The 17230-nt window shown below is 40.6% G+C and overlaps 1 protein-coding gene across 9 annotated transcripts in view; it reads left to right on the top strand.

The window, feature by feature from the left end:
- Positions 1-17230, top strand: part of TTLL5 (tubulin tyrosine ligase like 5) — a 152193-nt gene that overhangs the window by 14324 nt on the left and 120639 nt on the right. For all 9 annotated transcript variants that reach the window (XR_007631432.1, XR_007631431.1, XR_007631433.1 and 6 more), the window contains 3 exons: positions 10739-10840; positions 10962-11053; positions 13076-13183. Coding sequence is in view for 6 of the 9 variants with exons in the window: in XM_050335280.1 (XP_050191237.1) it covers positions 10739-10840; positions 10962-11053; positions 13076-13183 (302 nt within the window). In the remaining 3 variants the exon portion in view is untranslated. The remainder of the gene's footprint in view (positions 1-10738; positions 10841-10961; positions 11054-13075; positions 13184-17230) is intronic.

Below are 17230 nucleotides of genomic sequence, written 5' to 3'. Positions count from 1 at the left end.
CACTAGTGGTCTTTAGCTTTAGCCATTTGGATTTTTCCCCATGCCCTGGATTTGCAGATTCGGTTGATGAGAGATAAGGAACCTGGAGCTACTGGATTATCGCTTCCTATTTAGCCTTTTTGCATTCCATTTGACTCCAAGTTGAGTGCTAGGAGAGACCCTTTTATTGCCTCACATGTAATGCTTTGGTTTAAAGCTAGGACAGAACTTAAGTTGTGCATGGAGAGAGAAATGTTTTAACCTTGGAGTGGAAGCTGTTCTTAATTCCTTGCTTAAGAAAAAAAACTTACAAATTACTTCTACTCTTAAACAGTGTAGCAGAGAATTGGGAGGTAATATCAGGGTCTGGAATCAAAGGTTGTATTGAAGCAATCTAAGGTGAAAATCACTAGCAGAACAAAAGAATCTAGTTTTGCAACCTCTGCTAGTGCATTTGGTGCACTATTGTGACTTCCATGTTTTGAGTTTGCTTTCTGAAGGCAGGTAGTCTCTGAAGTGCAGTAAGGGTGACCTTTTGGGTTGTTCTCTTAATTATTTCTTTTTTTTCATTTTTTCTTTGTCTGAAAGGTCATGTTCCCCTCCAGTGTTATGCTTTGCATAGAAGAACCTGACTGTTTCAGTAAAGTTGGTGACCTTATCAGAAAACAGTAAGATGTTGTCATCTTTAAAAGGAACAGACTTGGTATAACACACATTCGTGATGTTTAATTAGATACTTCATTAGGCTTAGTTTCTTTTCGCACAGCTAGACTTGTCGTGACACGATCTAGAGTAGAATTTGAGGCTCCAGAGCTGAGGAGAAGTAAGGGATTATGGATCCAGCATCTGTACCTTGTGTTTCACTTTCCGTGTGGAAGAGCGAGAAAAGTTTCCTCTGAAGGAGATGGGAAGGATATGTACCCAGACGTGTATTAAAATTCAGCTTCAGCTTTTGTTGTGGCACCAGCTGACTTAAGATCCTCCTGTTGGATTGAAAAATGTGTTGAACATTTTTCTAGTACATAATAAAAAGTAGACAAAGGGTGCAGCTGTTCAATTGGCAGATATTTAGTAACTTTCCACTTGAAAAGGACAAATATAATCTAAGTTGGTCGTCTGTGATTCACAACCTGGAGAATTGTAGCTGGGACCTTTGCATTGAAGGTATAGGTTTGGAAAATTAAATGGTCATGGCAAGCTTGGTCCAGGTTTGCCTGAAGGTGTAACTCAGTCATCTGATCATACATGCATCTAGGTAGTATTATTTATTTGAGACTTCCAAAACAGGTGAGATAATAAATATATTGCATACCTTTTGTGTCCTATTTTGAATAAGAGGTACATTGTTAGTAAACTGCAGTCTTAATTATAAACTTTGACATGCTTTTGAAGGTGACTTACCAAGGCCAGTTATCGGGGAGTCCAAAGGCAGCTCTTAGAGCCAGCTGCTGAACTGATGGATTATGCTGGTTTTTGGAGGGGCGTTCATGCAAGTAGAGAGTAACAAGCCTGACTTGTGCCTGAATTACAGCTGAAGAGAACATAGCGCCAGGAATAACTTGTGCTGTTTGTGAGCCTTCCCTGTTTTGCCAACTCTCTCTCCTGTCTAACATGCCTTCCTTCTGTGTACTTCCTTATGGGACAGAAAGGAGCTTGGTGGACCTGTCTTGCTTGGTACCTGCTGGCATAATGGGGGCTTGACACTTAGTGTGGGGAGTTTGTAGTGAGATGTCTCCTTGTTTTGAGGGGACTTTTCTATAATCTACTCTTTTTGCTAAACTACCTTGTTTAGGCAGCCCTATTTCTGAGCTTGAATAGCTGGAAGGGTCCTAGCCCAGCAGGAACTTCTCATTCAGATTTACACTGAATCTGAAAAATAGATTAGAGAGGGGAAAAAAAAAAAAAAAAAAGGAAAACTGAGCTGAAAACCAAATGTTCTTGCGAAGGGCCCAAGAAGCAGCAGACTGGGGAGTTTTTCCAGAGGAACACGAGAGTTCACTCTGGGGTTAGACAGCAGCTGCCACCAGCTGCCATGCTGCCACCTGAGCTCACACCACTCAGCCTTGTGGCACCCCTCCTTCGGTAGCCTGGCTTCCTAATTAACACTGCCCCTCTGGGATATTTGCCTTTTTTGTGCTGGATTCCTGTGACTTCCGAAGAATTCAGGTGTTCACTTTGAGCCAAGGAATTCACATTGGCTCACAGGCTGCACTTAGGCCAGAGCTGGCCAAGCAGGCTGCAGTAGCCCCATCCCCCTTGCAGTAAGCTCTGCCCAAAAGGCCTCTGCTCCTTGGGGAGTGTAACTCACTTCTACATGGACACCTGGGATGGGCTACAACCACTCAGTAGACATTGTCTTGCACAGAAGCTGTGGAGCAGTGTTATTTTCTAGATGTACCTGCTGGACTTTGGGCCAGTAGATAGTGCCTCAAGCCAGGAGACTTTATGTTGCTACCTTAGTTTTTAATTAAGATCTATCTGTCTATCTGTACGTGTCTCTTAATAGAAATTTACTACTTACATGGACACCTGTTACCTAATACATGTTTTGTACCTTGACTGTTCTTCTGTAAAATGGGGTAGTTGTGCCTCAGTCTGCTACTGTTTGAGAGTTGCAGTTAAGCTTACTATAGATATTTTTATATATATGGGCAATATAAGTATTTAAAAATTTTTTTTTATTATATTTAAGTCATGGCCTTGTTAAATCTGATTTCCATGGCAGGTAGCTAGGCACTTCTCTGTGGCATAGGATGTGGTTCTTGTACAATAGTTTTATTTTTGATCAACTTGCTCTTGTTGAGCATGATCAAAACTGCTCTTCTGGTTGAAAGACTTGTTAAGAAAAAAAGTGGAAAAATGGCTCTTTGAGCCATATTTGTGTATCTTGTAGAGATATAATTATAGTACTGACCTAGCATGCCCAGTAAAACGATGTGTGCTTTGTCAGCTCCAGCAAACTGTCTTCTTGATGTCATGTTTTAGGAAATTCTGAAGGAAAGATGACTAAAATACTAATTAGCAAATTGTTTTTTTATCTCTTCCATAGACTTCTCCTCATATTTCATTGCTCAGATTATTCCTCCTCTCCCACCATTCTGAGTCTTTGAGTAGTGGACTTGGGCATAACTGGGTGTATATTTTATTTTTATATATATATATATATATATATATTTGTATAACTACATGACCCTACTGTTGTGCTTAACAGACAGGGTACTAAAAATCATAAAGGCTGGTCAACTCTTGGTGGCAGTCTGAACTAGAGAATGTTTAACACCAAATCACAGAGTGGCTGACGTGGTAAGGGATCTGATCCAACCCCTTGCTCAGTCAGGACCACCTGGGTCTGGTTGCTCAGAACCAATGTGCAGATGGCTTTTGAATATCTCTAAGGAGGGAGACACCACAACCTTTCTGGGAAACCTGTGCCATGCTTTGTCACCCTCATGGTGTTTCGTTATGCTCTATAGGTTCAAAATCCTACTATGGCAATGCATAAATTGAAAACATGCAAATTTGTTGTGAAAAAGATAAAGGGAAAAAAAAAATCTTTTTTTTACCTGTTCCTGTAGACGTCTGGTAAAACTATTCCTGGATCTTGTTCTTTAACATAGAACTGTTTGAGTAACTTTATTCAGCTTTGGTTGGAGAAACTACCATCATAGAGGTGTCATCAAAACTTCTTTTTATGTTTAGTAATTCTCTTACAAGCTTTAGCTTCTGTTCAGTTGCTAGCTCACGTATCAGATGAATGCTGTGAAAAATACTAATGTTGGAGATAAGGGGACTGTGATGGTCTTTAGACTTGTTTTTTCCATCCTGTACTGTAAACAAAGTGGCAGCTAGTAGACTAACAGGGAAACTAAAGTCTAATGTCTGTGTGTGGGACATGAGGGACTGGGAAAGCAACTCCAGGCATAAAATGTGAGGAGCATGCTTGTAGAAACACTACACTGACTATTTCCAGGGCATTTATGCAGGAACTCTGTGTACAGTCATGGAAAAGTTTATAATTTCTGTAGCACTTGTTTGAGAGAAAAGGGATTAACTATTCTTTCCTTCTTCCCACTCTGGGGTCTTTTATCTTCTCCTGCTCCTTTCCCAGGCCCTGACTAGATGCCTCAACTAAGCATTACATAGCTACCAAGCTTCATATAAAACCATGTAACATCTTCTATAAATATTTAATGATCCAGTTTACATGTTTTCAAAATTACTTGCAAAACTTTGTCTTGTGGTCAATTTCCTGAATTAATGCTGGAGATAAGGCAAAGAGTGGTGTACAATACCTCAGGCAATATCTTGCCTGAAGCTGTGACAGTAAAAGGGTGGTTTCTTTGGGTTAAGGCAGTGTGTGGTGTGGATTAGGGTCGAAGTTTTGTGGGGCGGATTTGGGGATTTTCCAGTGTGAACTTTGAAGTGTTTTGCAGTTTGCTAAGTAAGCTGGGAAAAAGCTTGCATGTCACTTGTGGAGTAGGTGGTTTATTGAAGGTGGAGCTCAAGCTTGTTTATTAGGCTTATAATGAACTCTTAGAAGAAGGGGAAGGAGAGCAGTGATCTGTCAGATTCTGAATACCAAAGGTGACAGTGAAGTGTGACAGGGAGGCAGAGAGCTGGGATGTCTCTAGGTAATATACTGTTAGTCTGGAGGTTGAGACTAGTTCTGAAGTGTGAAGGAATTAATAAAGGTTTCTCCCTTGGTTTTGTACTACCTTGGCTACCTGCTGCTATTACTGCCACCCTTCTGATTGCTCTTTCTCTGTCTCCAGGAGAAAGTACAATCAGAGGGAAGGCAAATGTGCTACTGTTGAAGGTGAGCTCTGTAGCAGTGTGTAGTTGCTGGTATAGAGAACCGGTTGTTGTTTTCATTCAAGCTGACATATGCCAGTGTGACTTGGCTGTGACCAGCTGAGACGTGGGGAGGTGTGTCAGAACAATGGAAAGTAAGAGTGTCACTTCTCTGTTCTAAGTTTCGAATTCAGAAATGAAGGACGTCTCCTCTGTCCTGCTGGGGAAAGAGAAGCTGCAGTGAAAGGGAGAGAGGCTGCCAGGACTATTCACACAATATGATTGCTGCTACATCTGCCTAGGAGACTCTATTACTGACAGCAGTTTGTGTGGAAGCTGAGCAGTGTACAGTCAACCTCAGTTTAACCTTTCCTGTTTCCAGCTGTTGTTTTGGGATAGAAGCTCTCCTACAATATTTCTGCGTAGAGGCTTTTGGAATCTAATCTCTTGTATGCCATGTTAATACGTGTACTTTAATTTTCTTAACTTATCCATTTCCTCATATTTTAAAAGGACAAGATTCATTACAAGGGGAGGATCTTTGAGCAGTAAGGCCAGGCAAACAAGTTAGTGAAAATGAATATCACGTTGTTCAGTTTAGACAGTGAATACAAGCAGTACATAACAACAGGACATAGGAAGGTGCTTCCTGTGTTCTTGCTGCTGTAAGCTGTAATATCTCTGAGTAATACATATCATAGAGATGAACCAGGTTGATATTGTGATAGGGGACTATTCCTCTTGCATCCTCTACCTGTTTCTTCTGTACACTCTCTAAGCACATTGGCAGGTTAAAGAAAGTTCAGTGATTCAACTTTGAAAACTGGTGATTAGAACTTGCATTATGGAGAAAGCAAATCTGAATTCAGGCCAAAACAGAGTTGATACCTTTCTGATGGTGGATATGGAACAGACATCTGTTCCTTTCTTGGCTACCTGCATAAGACTTCACATTGTTAACAGTAAGAACTTCTGGTTTAGGTGAAGTGGGGTCAGAAGAATGCAGTGAAGTGGCAGAAAACCTTTCTGTCTAATAGTGGAAAACTTCTCCTTGTCCTAAATTTTTTTTTTCACTTGACAAGTCCTACAGGAAAATTCTTTGTAAGAATTAAAAGCATTATGAATCCAGTTGTTGAACCATTCAGCCCACACACATCATCAGTGCCTGTCAAGTGTGCATTGCAAGGCCTATGGAGTAGTCCAGAACTTGGACAGGAACAGATCACAGTGAGGGAAAATGACAGTTGCTTGAAGCAAAGCAAGAAGAGATGGTATTAGTAAGCAGAAGATAGTGTTTAGAAGAGTTTCACTTGATAAAATAGACTCTTTTGGCTGAAGATGTGCCTCCACATGTGGACAATCAGCCTCTGGTTTAAGAGTACTCTTGGACTCCTGTCTAATTTCAGGCTCCCACATAGCAGCATCCACGAGTAATGCTTTGGCTTGAAACAGTCCTATCCTGGCAGATGATGATCTGGACTCACTTACTTGTGCCTTCATCACTTTGGCTGGATTAAAGCAATCTGAGACACCTGGGCATGAAGCCTTTAGTGTTTATGAAAATAGCTCATGCAGAAATTGCAGCATATGCTTGTGGTAAATTTTGTTACTGGGAAAACATCAAACTCACCCTTGATTTTCTGTACCCACTTAGTGTATAGTTTCTGAATTGCTTTTAGGATCTTGGCCCTTATCTTTTAAGTGACACATATTCTATTCTTAGTAGTGGCCTGGAATAAAATCGGAAGAAAGCATATCCCTGAAATGAAATCATCTTCTGCAAGATTGTAAGATTTCTCAAGAGTTTATTCTAATCTCAGGTTAACACCTTGAAGATTTTACAAACATTGGAGGTTTCCTACTTTTCACTCTTACTATAAGGCCTTTTTCTATGACTTTGGTTTCTCTAAAAATAGCTTGTAAATTTCTGTGGAAGTAAGACATTCTGTGGCATGCAAGTTCCTTTTCTTTCCTGGAGAGAGCAAGTGTGGTGGATGAGTAGCCTAGTTAATACAGTGGAAGAAAGGTACAGTAAAGTATAAAATGAAAAGCTATAGAGCTATAGAGTACTGAAAGTAATAGTAGCTGGTATTTCAGAAGTAGTAACACTCTTCCATCTAAAGCAAGTGCAAAACACAAGTATAAGGAGTGTGGACCATTGCCAGCGTTGTACTTGTGATCTGTTACCATTCTGACATCCACAGGCTATTGATAGAAGCTCTAGAAATAACTTGTATTTTCCATTTGCAGACTTGCACTTAGCATGAGGCTAGTCAGACTAGCTCTGGGTGAATATATTAAAGCCAGCACTGGATTATGTTGCATAAAGCTTGGGGGATTTTTGAAAGTAGAGATTTGAGTCACTAAATGTTTTGTTTTGGGGTTTTTTGATGCATTGCTGAGGTGGCCCCATGATATCCTGTAAGATGGTAACATCCTAATAAAAGTGCAAGTTTTTGTACTGAGAACTCTGGAACACAGTGAAATACCTTCTGAATAGTCAGTCCCCATGGAAATGTAAATTCTGTGGGCATGGAGCTCAGACCACCTAATAATTAAGGATGGGCTCTGTAGGGTTCTGTAGAAGGAAGGTAATGCAAGCAGTTACAAGGTACAGAAATACTGTTGTCTAGCATATTGTCTGTGTCTGCCAGGGTTTATGTTCTCATATTTCTGAGTATGAACAGTTAAAAACATAAGCTGAGAAGCATGGTAAACCTAAATGCTCTCTGCTTTGAAGTACCGAGGGAGCCATGACTTCCTGAAATGGCTTACTGTTTGTGCTCAGTATCTTCCAGGATCTGACTGAAAGTAAATAATCAACAAATGCTTTCAGTATGCTTTCAATAAATTATTGTTAAGATGGAGATAATGAAATCATAATTAAAAACAAAATATATGGTAGGACTGTTGTCACTGTTTTCAAAACAGAAGTGCTAAATCCTGGAAACATTCAGTTAAATTGAAAAGAAATTCAAATACTTTAAGCTGTGGAAATATGTGGAAAGGGAATCCAAACTTCCAAACCCTTTCCTGTTGCCAGATGCTCTGATTTCATATGTAGTTAAAGCTGAGAAAAATATGGTGCAAAATTTCTCAAAATGACTACTAAGTGAGGGCAGTAGCAGCTTCATTTTCACCGAGAAATAAAGTCTTTGGTTTTCTGGCAGTTCTTTCTAAATGATTTTTTTTGTTGTTGTTGTAACTTGTGAGATGTCTTTGTATAGTTCAGATTCTTCTGAACTACAGAAAATAATAGAGGAAGGATAAAGAGAGATGATTATTAATAAAACAAAGTGGAGATGCATTATTTTCTAAACATTAACTTCATTGCATAACCAGGTGATCCAAATTTCCCTTCCTCTCTCCCCCTTCCATTCTCCTTGAACACTCCTTTTTCCTGCACTGAGGCTTCACCCGTACCTACTCCCCTTTTCTTGCAGCTAACCCTTCCCTCCTTGGTACATACTTTTCCTCTTGCCGAGGGTTCTTTAGGTAGCATGTGTTTGACTTTACCCTTTCTTACTCACCTTTTTCTCTTTTGAGACATTGGCATCTTAAGCTGTTGTGGGACAGGAGGATTGTCAAGAGTGAAGGTGTTTTTCCTCTCATTAATTTGTTTTGGGTTTTGGTTGTTGTTTGTGTGTTTTTTTGTTTGGTTTTGTTTTTTTTGAACTGGAACATGCTTGGTGTTAGATCTCTAATGATTATCAGTGTCTTATACTGGTCATTCTTCCAACCAGATGCCCTGCATTCTTCTCTCAATTTTTTGTTTCATTTATTTTTCCACAAAGTCTGAGGCCTAAAATCAGTATTGAATCAGGATTACATGCAGCATAAGAAAATGATTGCTGTTGGGCTGGATGATCATTGCAGGTCGTTTCCAACTGCCTCTATTCTGTTACATTATATTTGGCTTGATAGCCTGCCCTTGTCTAGATATAAGATTTTGCAAATGTCACCACAAATAGTATTATCATCTGCTTAATGTTTGATTTTTTTTTTTTAAGTTGTTTGGTGACCTGATCCTAAATGGAGGCACTGCCCACTTTGTCCTGACTGTATCCTAACACTGTCCTTTATGTTTGAAAGAGGATGTACCTGCATCTGATTGAAAGTTAATTGGTATTCTTCTGTAATGTGCTCGTGTGGTTGTTCAGTCAGATCTGTGAAGTGATCTGACTTGCCTATGGCTACGTAATTTCTGAAACAGATGAAGTATAGTGGCTGGAGTGCACATCTCAGCAGGTGATGAGCTTTCAGCTGCAGTACATCTGTAGGTTGACAAAGGCTGATCATGCAACTACAGATTTAGAAAGCAACTTCTGCACAAGATGTAATTTTATACACTTCAAATTGGCATGGGTCCTTCCTGAGGACTTTTTGTGTGAGAAAACTCTTGCAGACTGCTGTTCCCATTCTCATTTTGACCCTTTCCTTTTCCGGCGCAGGTATATGATCAATTCTCCTCTGGCTGCAAAGCGGTGGAGGGGCAGCATGAGCAATTAGCAGTTGGTTGCAGGAAGCTCCTTCTACTCCCCCAGAAGCTTATATTGTTTCAGCATTCATTCTTCTTAAAGAGATGTCCTGTTAATAAGATTACTAAATTGTTTCAGTGCAATTTTGTGCTCTATTCCTGTGCTCTTTTAGAGGCTTGTGATGTCTGCTGTGTTGTGTCACCACAAGCATTTCTGTACCCATGCAGTGGCCTGATCTGGTTTAATACATAGTTCAGTAAAAAAGGCTGGCTTTAGATGGCCTGCTGTGCAGCACAGATGCTCTTGTACAGGTAAAATCAAAGTGGATAGCTGATGAAAGAGTTTGGAGATTGGATAGCTCCAGTAACCACTGGAAAAATAGGGAAAAAATGCTTATAAAGTTTTAACTTTGTAACCAGATCAGGGAGCTGATCTAGCTTTGTTCTTTGTCATCCTTCTCCCTTTTACATTCTATACCCTCTGCCTGCACCTCAAAAAAAAAAAAATTCCTGAGCTATTTTTCAGTTGAATCAATTATTTGATTGATTTCAACACAAACATTAGTGCATGGCTAAGGGAGTGGTGGTGGAGTCCTTGGTTACAGTATAGGTAATACCTTTCAATCAGGAGGTTACCACTGTTTCCACAGTAAACAGGCTGATTTTACTGTCTAATTGTTGGCTGTAGCAGCGTTCATATGGAGCCCAGATAAGCTTGTAGCAGTGTCTTGCTCCTCATTGTGATCTTTCCTACAATTCCTTTCCCTGTACTCAGCTAGGTGACATATTTGAGATATGCAGGGCTGCATAGTCCCTAAGAATGACAGAATCTTGGAGCAGATGCTGCCTTATTGGACAAATTGGTCTGGCTTTTAGGTTGTATCTGGTTTCCTGGATGCCTCTTGAGAAAGTGGATTGGCAATTGTAGGCTGTGTAGTTGTTGATGGTAGAAATGTTTCCACTCTTTCCTAAGATGTCCATATAGAGTACACAAAAACTGACCTATGCCTGTATGAGACTTCAGGAAATACTGAATGTGGTATGCCTACGTAGTGTGATTGCTCCAAATGTGTGTGTTTCCCAGAACCAGTGGATCTTAAGAATTCATGGTAGGTCCTATTGTGACATTTACTGTCTAAAGCAAAGTGGCCTATTTGGCCAGAAAATCCAGGGACCACGAATTTAAGAAGTCAAAAAAAAATGTCTAGCATGATATGTACACTGTTAAACTGTGAAAGCTCCTAGGAGAAAAAACTTCCTTCTCTAAGACATTGAAAAACAGACTAAATGCACCTGGATGTGTCCCTTGAGGATGAACTATATTTTTTTTGTGTGGAGAGGTTTCATTTAATAAAGTCTCACTGCACACATTCTGTCCCTAGCTGTTGCTGATGAGTGGTCTGTGTAGTGGTCTGTAGTGACATGCTTGCTGTATCTAGCAAGCATGCCACTTGTTCAAGAAAGACTCTGAATCTTTATCCCTCTTTACAGGTTTGCAACAGTGAGGTATGACCAGGCATCTAAGAACATTAAAAACCAGTTCATGCATCTGACCAACTACAGTGTCAATAAGAAGAGTGGAGATTATGTCAGGTACTTGGCTGAAAAATGGAACTTGATCTCTAGAGGTTTGGTCAATTTAGCTAAGTTGGTTTAATGCTGATCCATAGAGGTAGGCCAGTGTTGTCAATCTGCTTTTTTCTTTTATTTTTAGCTGTGATGATCCTGAAGTAGAGGATTATGGAAACAAGTGGAGCATGAGTGCAATGCTGAGGTACTTAAAACAAGAGGGGAGAGACACTGCAGGTCAGTACAGATCTTGTTCTTTTATTCCTTTGTTGAATCTTAATCATCTCACTAGTGTGAACCCTAAAAAGTCAAGGAAGAGCCCCAGTGAGTCCCAGTTAGCACCAGAGAAGGGTGGAGGGAAGCATTGTTCCTTATTCTAGCATTAGAGCTATGCATTTATTCCTAATTCCCAGAGATGAGGCCTAACCCCTTCCTTTTTGCAAATAGTATTCTGAGACTTTCTCAGAGTGTGTTTCTTAATGTTTTACCTACATTTCCCGTTTCTTAAGGTCATTCCATTCCTTCTAAAAGCTTCCCTCCCTCTACTGCTCCCATGGCCTGTTCAGTCTGATGAGTGACCAACCTCTGGAGAACTATGCCAGTTTGAATGACTCTTGGATGTGGTGTCATCTTTCCATGGCTCAGGTTTTTGCTGAGTGTTTTCATTTCAGTCTGTGTTTCATATAAAATAGCTCCCTCTTCCACACCTTTGCCAGGTCTGCTGGGAGTAAATGCATCTGCAGAGCAGAATCCGGGTATATCCTTTAAGGGATGAATTACCTGTGATACTGAGGCATCAGTTAAACTACTGATAGCAGCTATGGCCCATATTGCAAATGTTGCCAGGGAACACTTAGATGTTGGAGAAAGGGGTTTGAATCTGGCTTTCAGATGGAAGTAGGCTTTTTCCTCCATCATGTGCGTGCATGGCTGTCCAATCACTCGCACAATATGTATGCAGCAAGCTGTGAGCACATAGGTATTTATATTGATACATTTCCACACCTCACCCCAACCCGAAATATAAAATGTACCCTCCTAATTATTAAGTAAACTGCTGAGCAATGCAAACAGGTTTCTTTAACTACACATTAAAAGGCTTCTTGCACCTTTTTCTGATGCATCTGGTTCTGGTAATAGGGAGGTAGAATGCTGGCTGGAACGTGCTGGCCTTGTCTTGTCTGGCAAGGTTTCTGTGCTCTAGAATGTTTATGTGCACTGTGATGTTTCCATGCTGTGTTGGCTTCACTTGTCTTCTAGCACAGAAGTTCACATCTGAATTTGCTTGCATGCTCCTGTAATTGTTCAGGTCCCTGCATGTCATCCTCTGAGCATGAGAAATAGCAATTGTAGGCCTAAAGTAAACTCTCTAGTCAAGTGGTTTGTAGAACATGCTCTTTGAAGCAGGAATTACCAAATGTCTGTGTGGAGTTGCTTGTGCTTCCTTTGGGGGTGGGGAAGATGTCCTTTCATCCCAGTAACTTTTGAGAGCAGGACTCCAGTATTTGTTCATTCCCTCCTCTCGCTTCTCTACTGCTTGTCCTTGAAAACAGAAACTAAGTGTGGTGTTCTTTCTGTCGCATGACTCATCCCAAGTCCAGTGTAGAATCCAGGTCTGCATCTAATGTCCATCATTTCTTGCCTTTTGCTCCCTCTGTCTGCTTAGACTCCTGTTCCTGAGCTCTCTTCATAGGCTCCTGCAGGAGCTACAGAGTGCTTTCTTACTGCAGGTTATCTATGGGTCAGCAGGACTGGAAGCTGTCACCAGTCATGTAATTTTGAAAAGATTTATGAACTTTGGTATAGAAACAGCTGCTTTAGAGGAAGGTGCAACATCACAGAACAGTTATTTTATAAAAGTCCACAAGAAAAAATTTTATATCTTGGAGACTATGGCTTATTTTTTGTAATTTAAGGGTTTATCTCACTAACCCACTCTTGTTTAATCCTTCCTGATACGCTGAGTGGGCAGTGGCCATATTCCAGCTGACTTGTGCTGATGTATTTGCCATATGTTTCTGCTTACCTACACTGTACATTTATCATTCTCATTTGTGAGTATTTTTGCACTAGCATACTTTTGCATGTATCTATATACTTATGCTTGCATGGATTTCTTTGTCATCCATAGGCTCTTACATGCTTTGATTCACAGAGGTATCTGTCCATACGCATATTCTCATGCCTTTCTAGATATTATGTTTTATTTTACTTCACAATCTACTTTTTCCTTTTTTTTCTCCCCTCCCCTCCTTGCAGCACTGATGGCCAATGTGGAAGACCTGATTATCAAGACTGTAGTTTCTGCTGAGCTGTCCATTGCCTCGGCTTGTAAAAGTTTTCTTTCACATCGTGGCAGCTGCTTTGGTAAGGCATTGGGGACATCTTTGTTGATTGGCTCTTGACTACTGTTTGAAACTTGCAGCTTTGTGATGCTAGAGAAATATGCAATTCATAATGCTAGGAAGCTGGAAACTGCTTTGGTTTTATTTCTTCTCATAGGCCTCTGTGAGGGCAGGGGATGTTGGATCTTGATTGACCCTGTACCATTGTCAGTCATCAAAATCTCGTGCTAGAAAATGAAAATGGGATGATGAAAAAGGACTTGAAAGGCAACTGGGGAAGTGCTGGAAAGTTGAAGTTACTGACCCACTAGTGCCCTCTCAAAGGATTGCTGTTGGGTGATTAAACAACTTTTACAGCATTTATATTTTCCATTGTACCACCTGACACGATGTAGTTCTGCATTTTCCTACGTGCGTCTGACGACTTGGGAGAAACGTGAAACGCGGTGCCTGGAATGATGGTGGTGGTGAATGGTTTGTGCGTGTGCGAGACCGCCGCAGGGTGGCGTCAGAGCCCATTCCTGGCAGGCGCTGGATGCACAACTATGTGCTGGCAAAGGGATTTGAGAGCTCGCTGGCAGCAGATGCTGGGACGAGGTCCAGAAAGCAGCGGCTGGTACCACAGTGTGCCTTCTCCCACTTTCCAGTGGCTGCTTCCCAGCCTTCCCTGAAAAGGCCTCCTTCTGCTCGTAGCTATCCTTTGCTCATGTGGATACATGCACAAAGATGGAGTCCCAGTCAATGCTTAAACCGAAAGCCAAGCTTGGCTTAAGCTATCCTGTGTTTAGGTATCAGGTAAATTAGCTGCAACAGGTAAAGTAAATCCATTTATGTGGTCCTTGCACTGCACTTTTAGATACTGACACTTTTGTAGCTTTCAACACTCCTGTATAAATGCTGTTATCTTTAGATATGTGGAGGTGATGAGACAGAACCTGATGTCTTTGTTTGAAGTTGAAGGACCTTGTCATGCATGGAGATTTGTGAATTAAATAATAGTTTCAGTGAAATAGCACTTTTTTGGTTACTGCTGAACTATCGACAACAGGATTTTAAAAAAAATAAGCACACCAAAGAAACTTTAACTACCTCTTTTTTGGCTTCTCCCTTTTCCTCCCTCAGTTGTGTCTCTCAGTTCCTCTGAGCTGTGTATGTGGAAACAAATGTTCCTCGTGTACTTTCTACTGGGCCTGGCTCTGAGGTTATCCCACTTCCTGCTGCCTCCCCAGGGCTGCACTAACCACCCTCTTAGATGCTCCCCCACAAATAAACTGTTTTGTTCCATCTATTTCAGTGTAAACATAAATTAAGAGCTTCCCAGGAAAGAGAGCTTAAGTAGGAGCCATACTGCTTCCCTAGGGAGCCTTAGGCATTTCCAGAGCTCAGTACTTTTTGCCACCTTCCCCCACAATTAAAAGTGGTGGTCCTTGTCCCAGGATTTGAACTGTTGTCATGCTGCATGGCTCATTTGTCATCAGTGTTTCTTGTTCTGACACTCTTTGGTTGTGCCACTTTTAACCCTGTTGTAAAAAAAGACACTTTCTACTTGGAGATGTTCAGAATGGCTCAGTGCATAGCTGTTAATGTGAAGGAGAAAACTGGGAATGAAGATTTCAAGGCCAGCATGCAGAGTCTCACAAGTCTTTTTGTTTTCTTTTTTCATTCTGGGTGCGAACCATGTGTGCCCTGAGAAGGGCTGATCATTTGAAAAGTATCTCAGACTTCAGAAACCTTCTCTGAGATTCAGATGCAGAGGTGGGCCTTGTTTGGAAAACTTCTAAAAAATATAACTGTGTATTCTACTCTAGTTTTTATAAAGCTATTCTAGGGAATAGGATTCCTGCACAATTGCCACCTTCTTGCTAAAAATTAAATGATAACTATTATTTATGTAGATGAGGTTGACCACTTCAACAATTTAGTGGTCCCTTCAGTCCTTTTCCAAGTAGATGTTTTAGTGTGTAATGTACTTGTTTTCTATATTTAAAGGAAAAGAATTAATTCATGCCTTCTTCATTTTCTAAAATAAGACTGGGAAGATAGTCTGATTTCAGCTACCAATGCTTGCCTAGAAAGTGAGAGTGGTAGGTCAGGATGATTCTTTTTCTAATGCCAAAGTGGAGTGCTGCTGACACTTTGTGGAAAGATTGTAGTGAGTCCCATTTTGGCTATGTAATGTGGGCTGTTTACTGCATTCTAGTAATAATCAGTTTTCAGAAGACTTGGGATGCTCAGTTTTGGTCTTCTGAAGTGCATCACAGAAAGCAGTGCAAGTACTACATGATTTTGTTGCCTTGTTCATGCACTGTTATTAACCAAGTGATCTCAAACCTCTATTTTGTTCTTCATAATTAGCTAATAATACCTCATGTAAAATTAAGCTCCTAGTAAAGCCTGTCTTAATGAGTAAGTATCTCCAGAGGAGAGTATCCTGCAGGTCTCCAAACCACTGCATTGTCCTGAAGTTGGTAAGCAGTTGAGTTGTCGGTTACCTCTGAAGCCTTCTTTAAGAGAAAGCTAAATTTTGCACTGACATCGAGGGATGTGACGTCTCAGTGTGGGAACAGGAGGTACAATAGCGATGCTTATGCCCAAGCCAATTAGAGACTGCATTATTCTGCCTCCTGAAGTAAGCACTTCTGGGTAGGCTAGAAAAGGCAGTGAGGCCTACTTTCAGTCAGTCTGAAAAATCTCCCTGTAGGATGGTTTAGCAGGGCATGAAATGAAGGCACTTGTGTGCAGCACGTATTTTTGTCAGCATCCAGTGTAGCACTGGATTTTCTGCACTCACTGAAACATGAGCCTGAAAAAGCAATAGATTTAAGTCCCCTGATTCGTTCACAGTTCTAGTCAAGCCAGCTGTGACACTTGAGCTATTCTGCAATCAAGAAGCCAGGGTAGGGTAATGGGCGTATTGATCCCACTAAAGCAATGAGTTTCTTATTTAGCTGCTTCTGTGTCCTAAGGCCAAATTGGTCAGGCTTATGCTTGTAATCACATTTACATTAAGATGCTATAGAACAAACAATAATCTATTGTACTACTTGAGTGGTGCTGACCTGGAGCTAAATGCTTAAAAAAGTCTACATTGTATCTAATCACCAGTTTCTCAACCACCTATGGTTGCTGTTCTTCATGAACGTTTTCTTTTCTTAGTAGTAGCAGTTGACCTATTTGGGGGAAGCCTTTTGTAGTGCTGACCTGTTCCATGATGACTTTTGCAGAGCACTAAAAGTTTGATGTTCTTAAGGAATTTCTGTATACACTTGCTTGACATGAGGTTAAGTCCCTGTATAGTGACTTGGGTCAGCCATACATATACCATGCATATTCCCTATGTTTTTCTGCTTTCTTAGATGACATGCCACATGAACAGAGATTCCCCACCCTTACCTTTTTTGCAAAGCTTAATCTGTTCTATTTTTATAGCCTTACCATCAGTCTTTGCTTTAAAGCTGGTATGTAAAGATGCCATTTGGAATCTGAAAAAGGTTGTCCTTAGAGTCCTCTAGCTATGATCGGATTCAGGAGGTCTGTACCTTTCAAGACAGGTATTTTGATAATCTAATGAGCAAAGTAGGTTTTGTCATGTAACTTTATCTTCAGGCTCAGCTGACAGTTGTGTTAAATTTGAAGAGGTAAAATTACGTCAAAGAATAGGTCTTTTAGTCATAGCTACTATAGAAATGTAGTATCTGCTGATACTGGTTCTTGTAGTGACAATAAGGTCTTTGGCAGATAGACAAGAACACGAAAGTAAGGAACACCAGATTATTCTTGTCTCCCATTTTTCTTGCAGCTAAGGTTCTTGGAGTTTAGGAACTTAAAATCAGAAGAATGTGGGGTAATAAGGTCAGGAAAGATTCTCTCTTTCTCCTTTGCCTCATGTACCCATCTATCTATGGAGTCAGCTGACTTTTATTTTGATCTACCTGCTACTATATTTTGTTAATTTAGGCACCTAAGTTTGTGGAGGACCAAGCAGCTGCACATCTACTCTTATGTTCCTCTGTGTCATAAGGGAAGTTAAATGATGTCCAAAAATGGTTTCTGGGATATTAACCTCTTT

Source organism: Myiozetetes cayanensis, unplaced genomic scaffold, assembly GCF_022539395.1.
Source record: "Myiozetetes cayanensis isolate MyiCay16 unplaced genomic scaffold, myiCay2020 scf6-25, whole genome shotgun sequence".
In the NCBI taxonomy this organism is placed as follows: domain Eukaryota; kingdom Metazoa; phylum Chordata; class Aves; order Passeriformes; family Tyrannidae; genus Myiozetetes; species Myiozetetes cayanensis.
The sequence above is the reverse complement of the archived record's forward strand: the minus strand, read 5'-3'. Positions and strand labels throughout refer to the sequence as shown.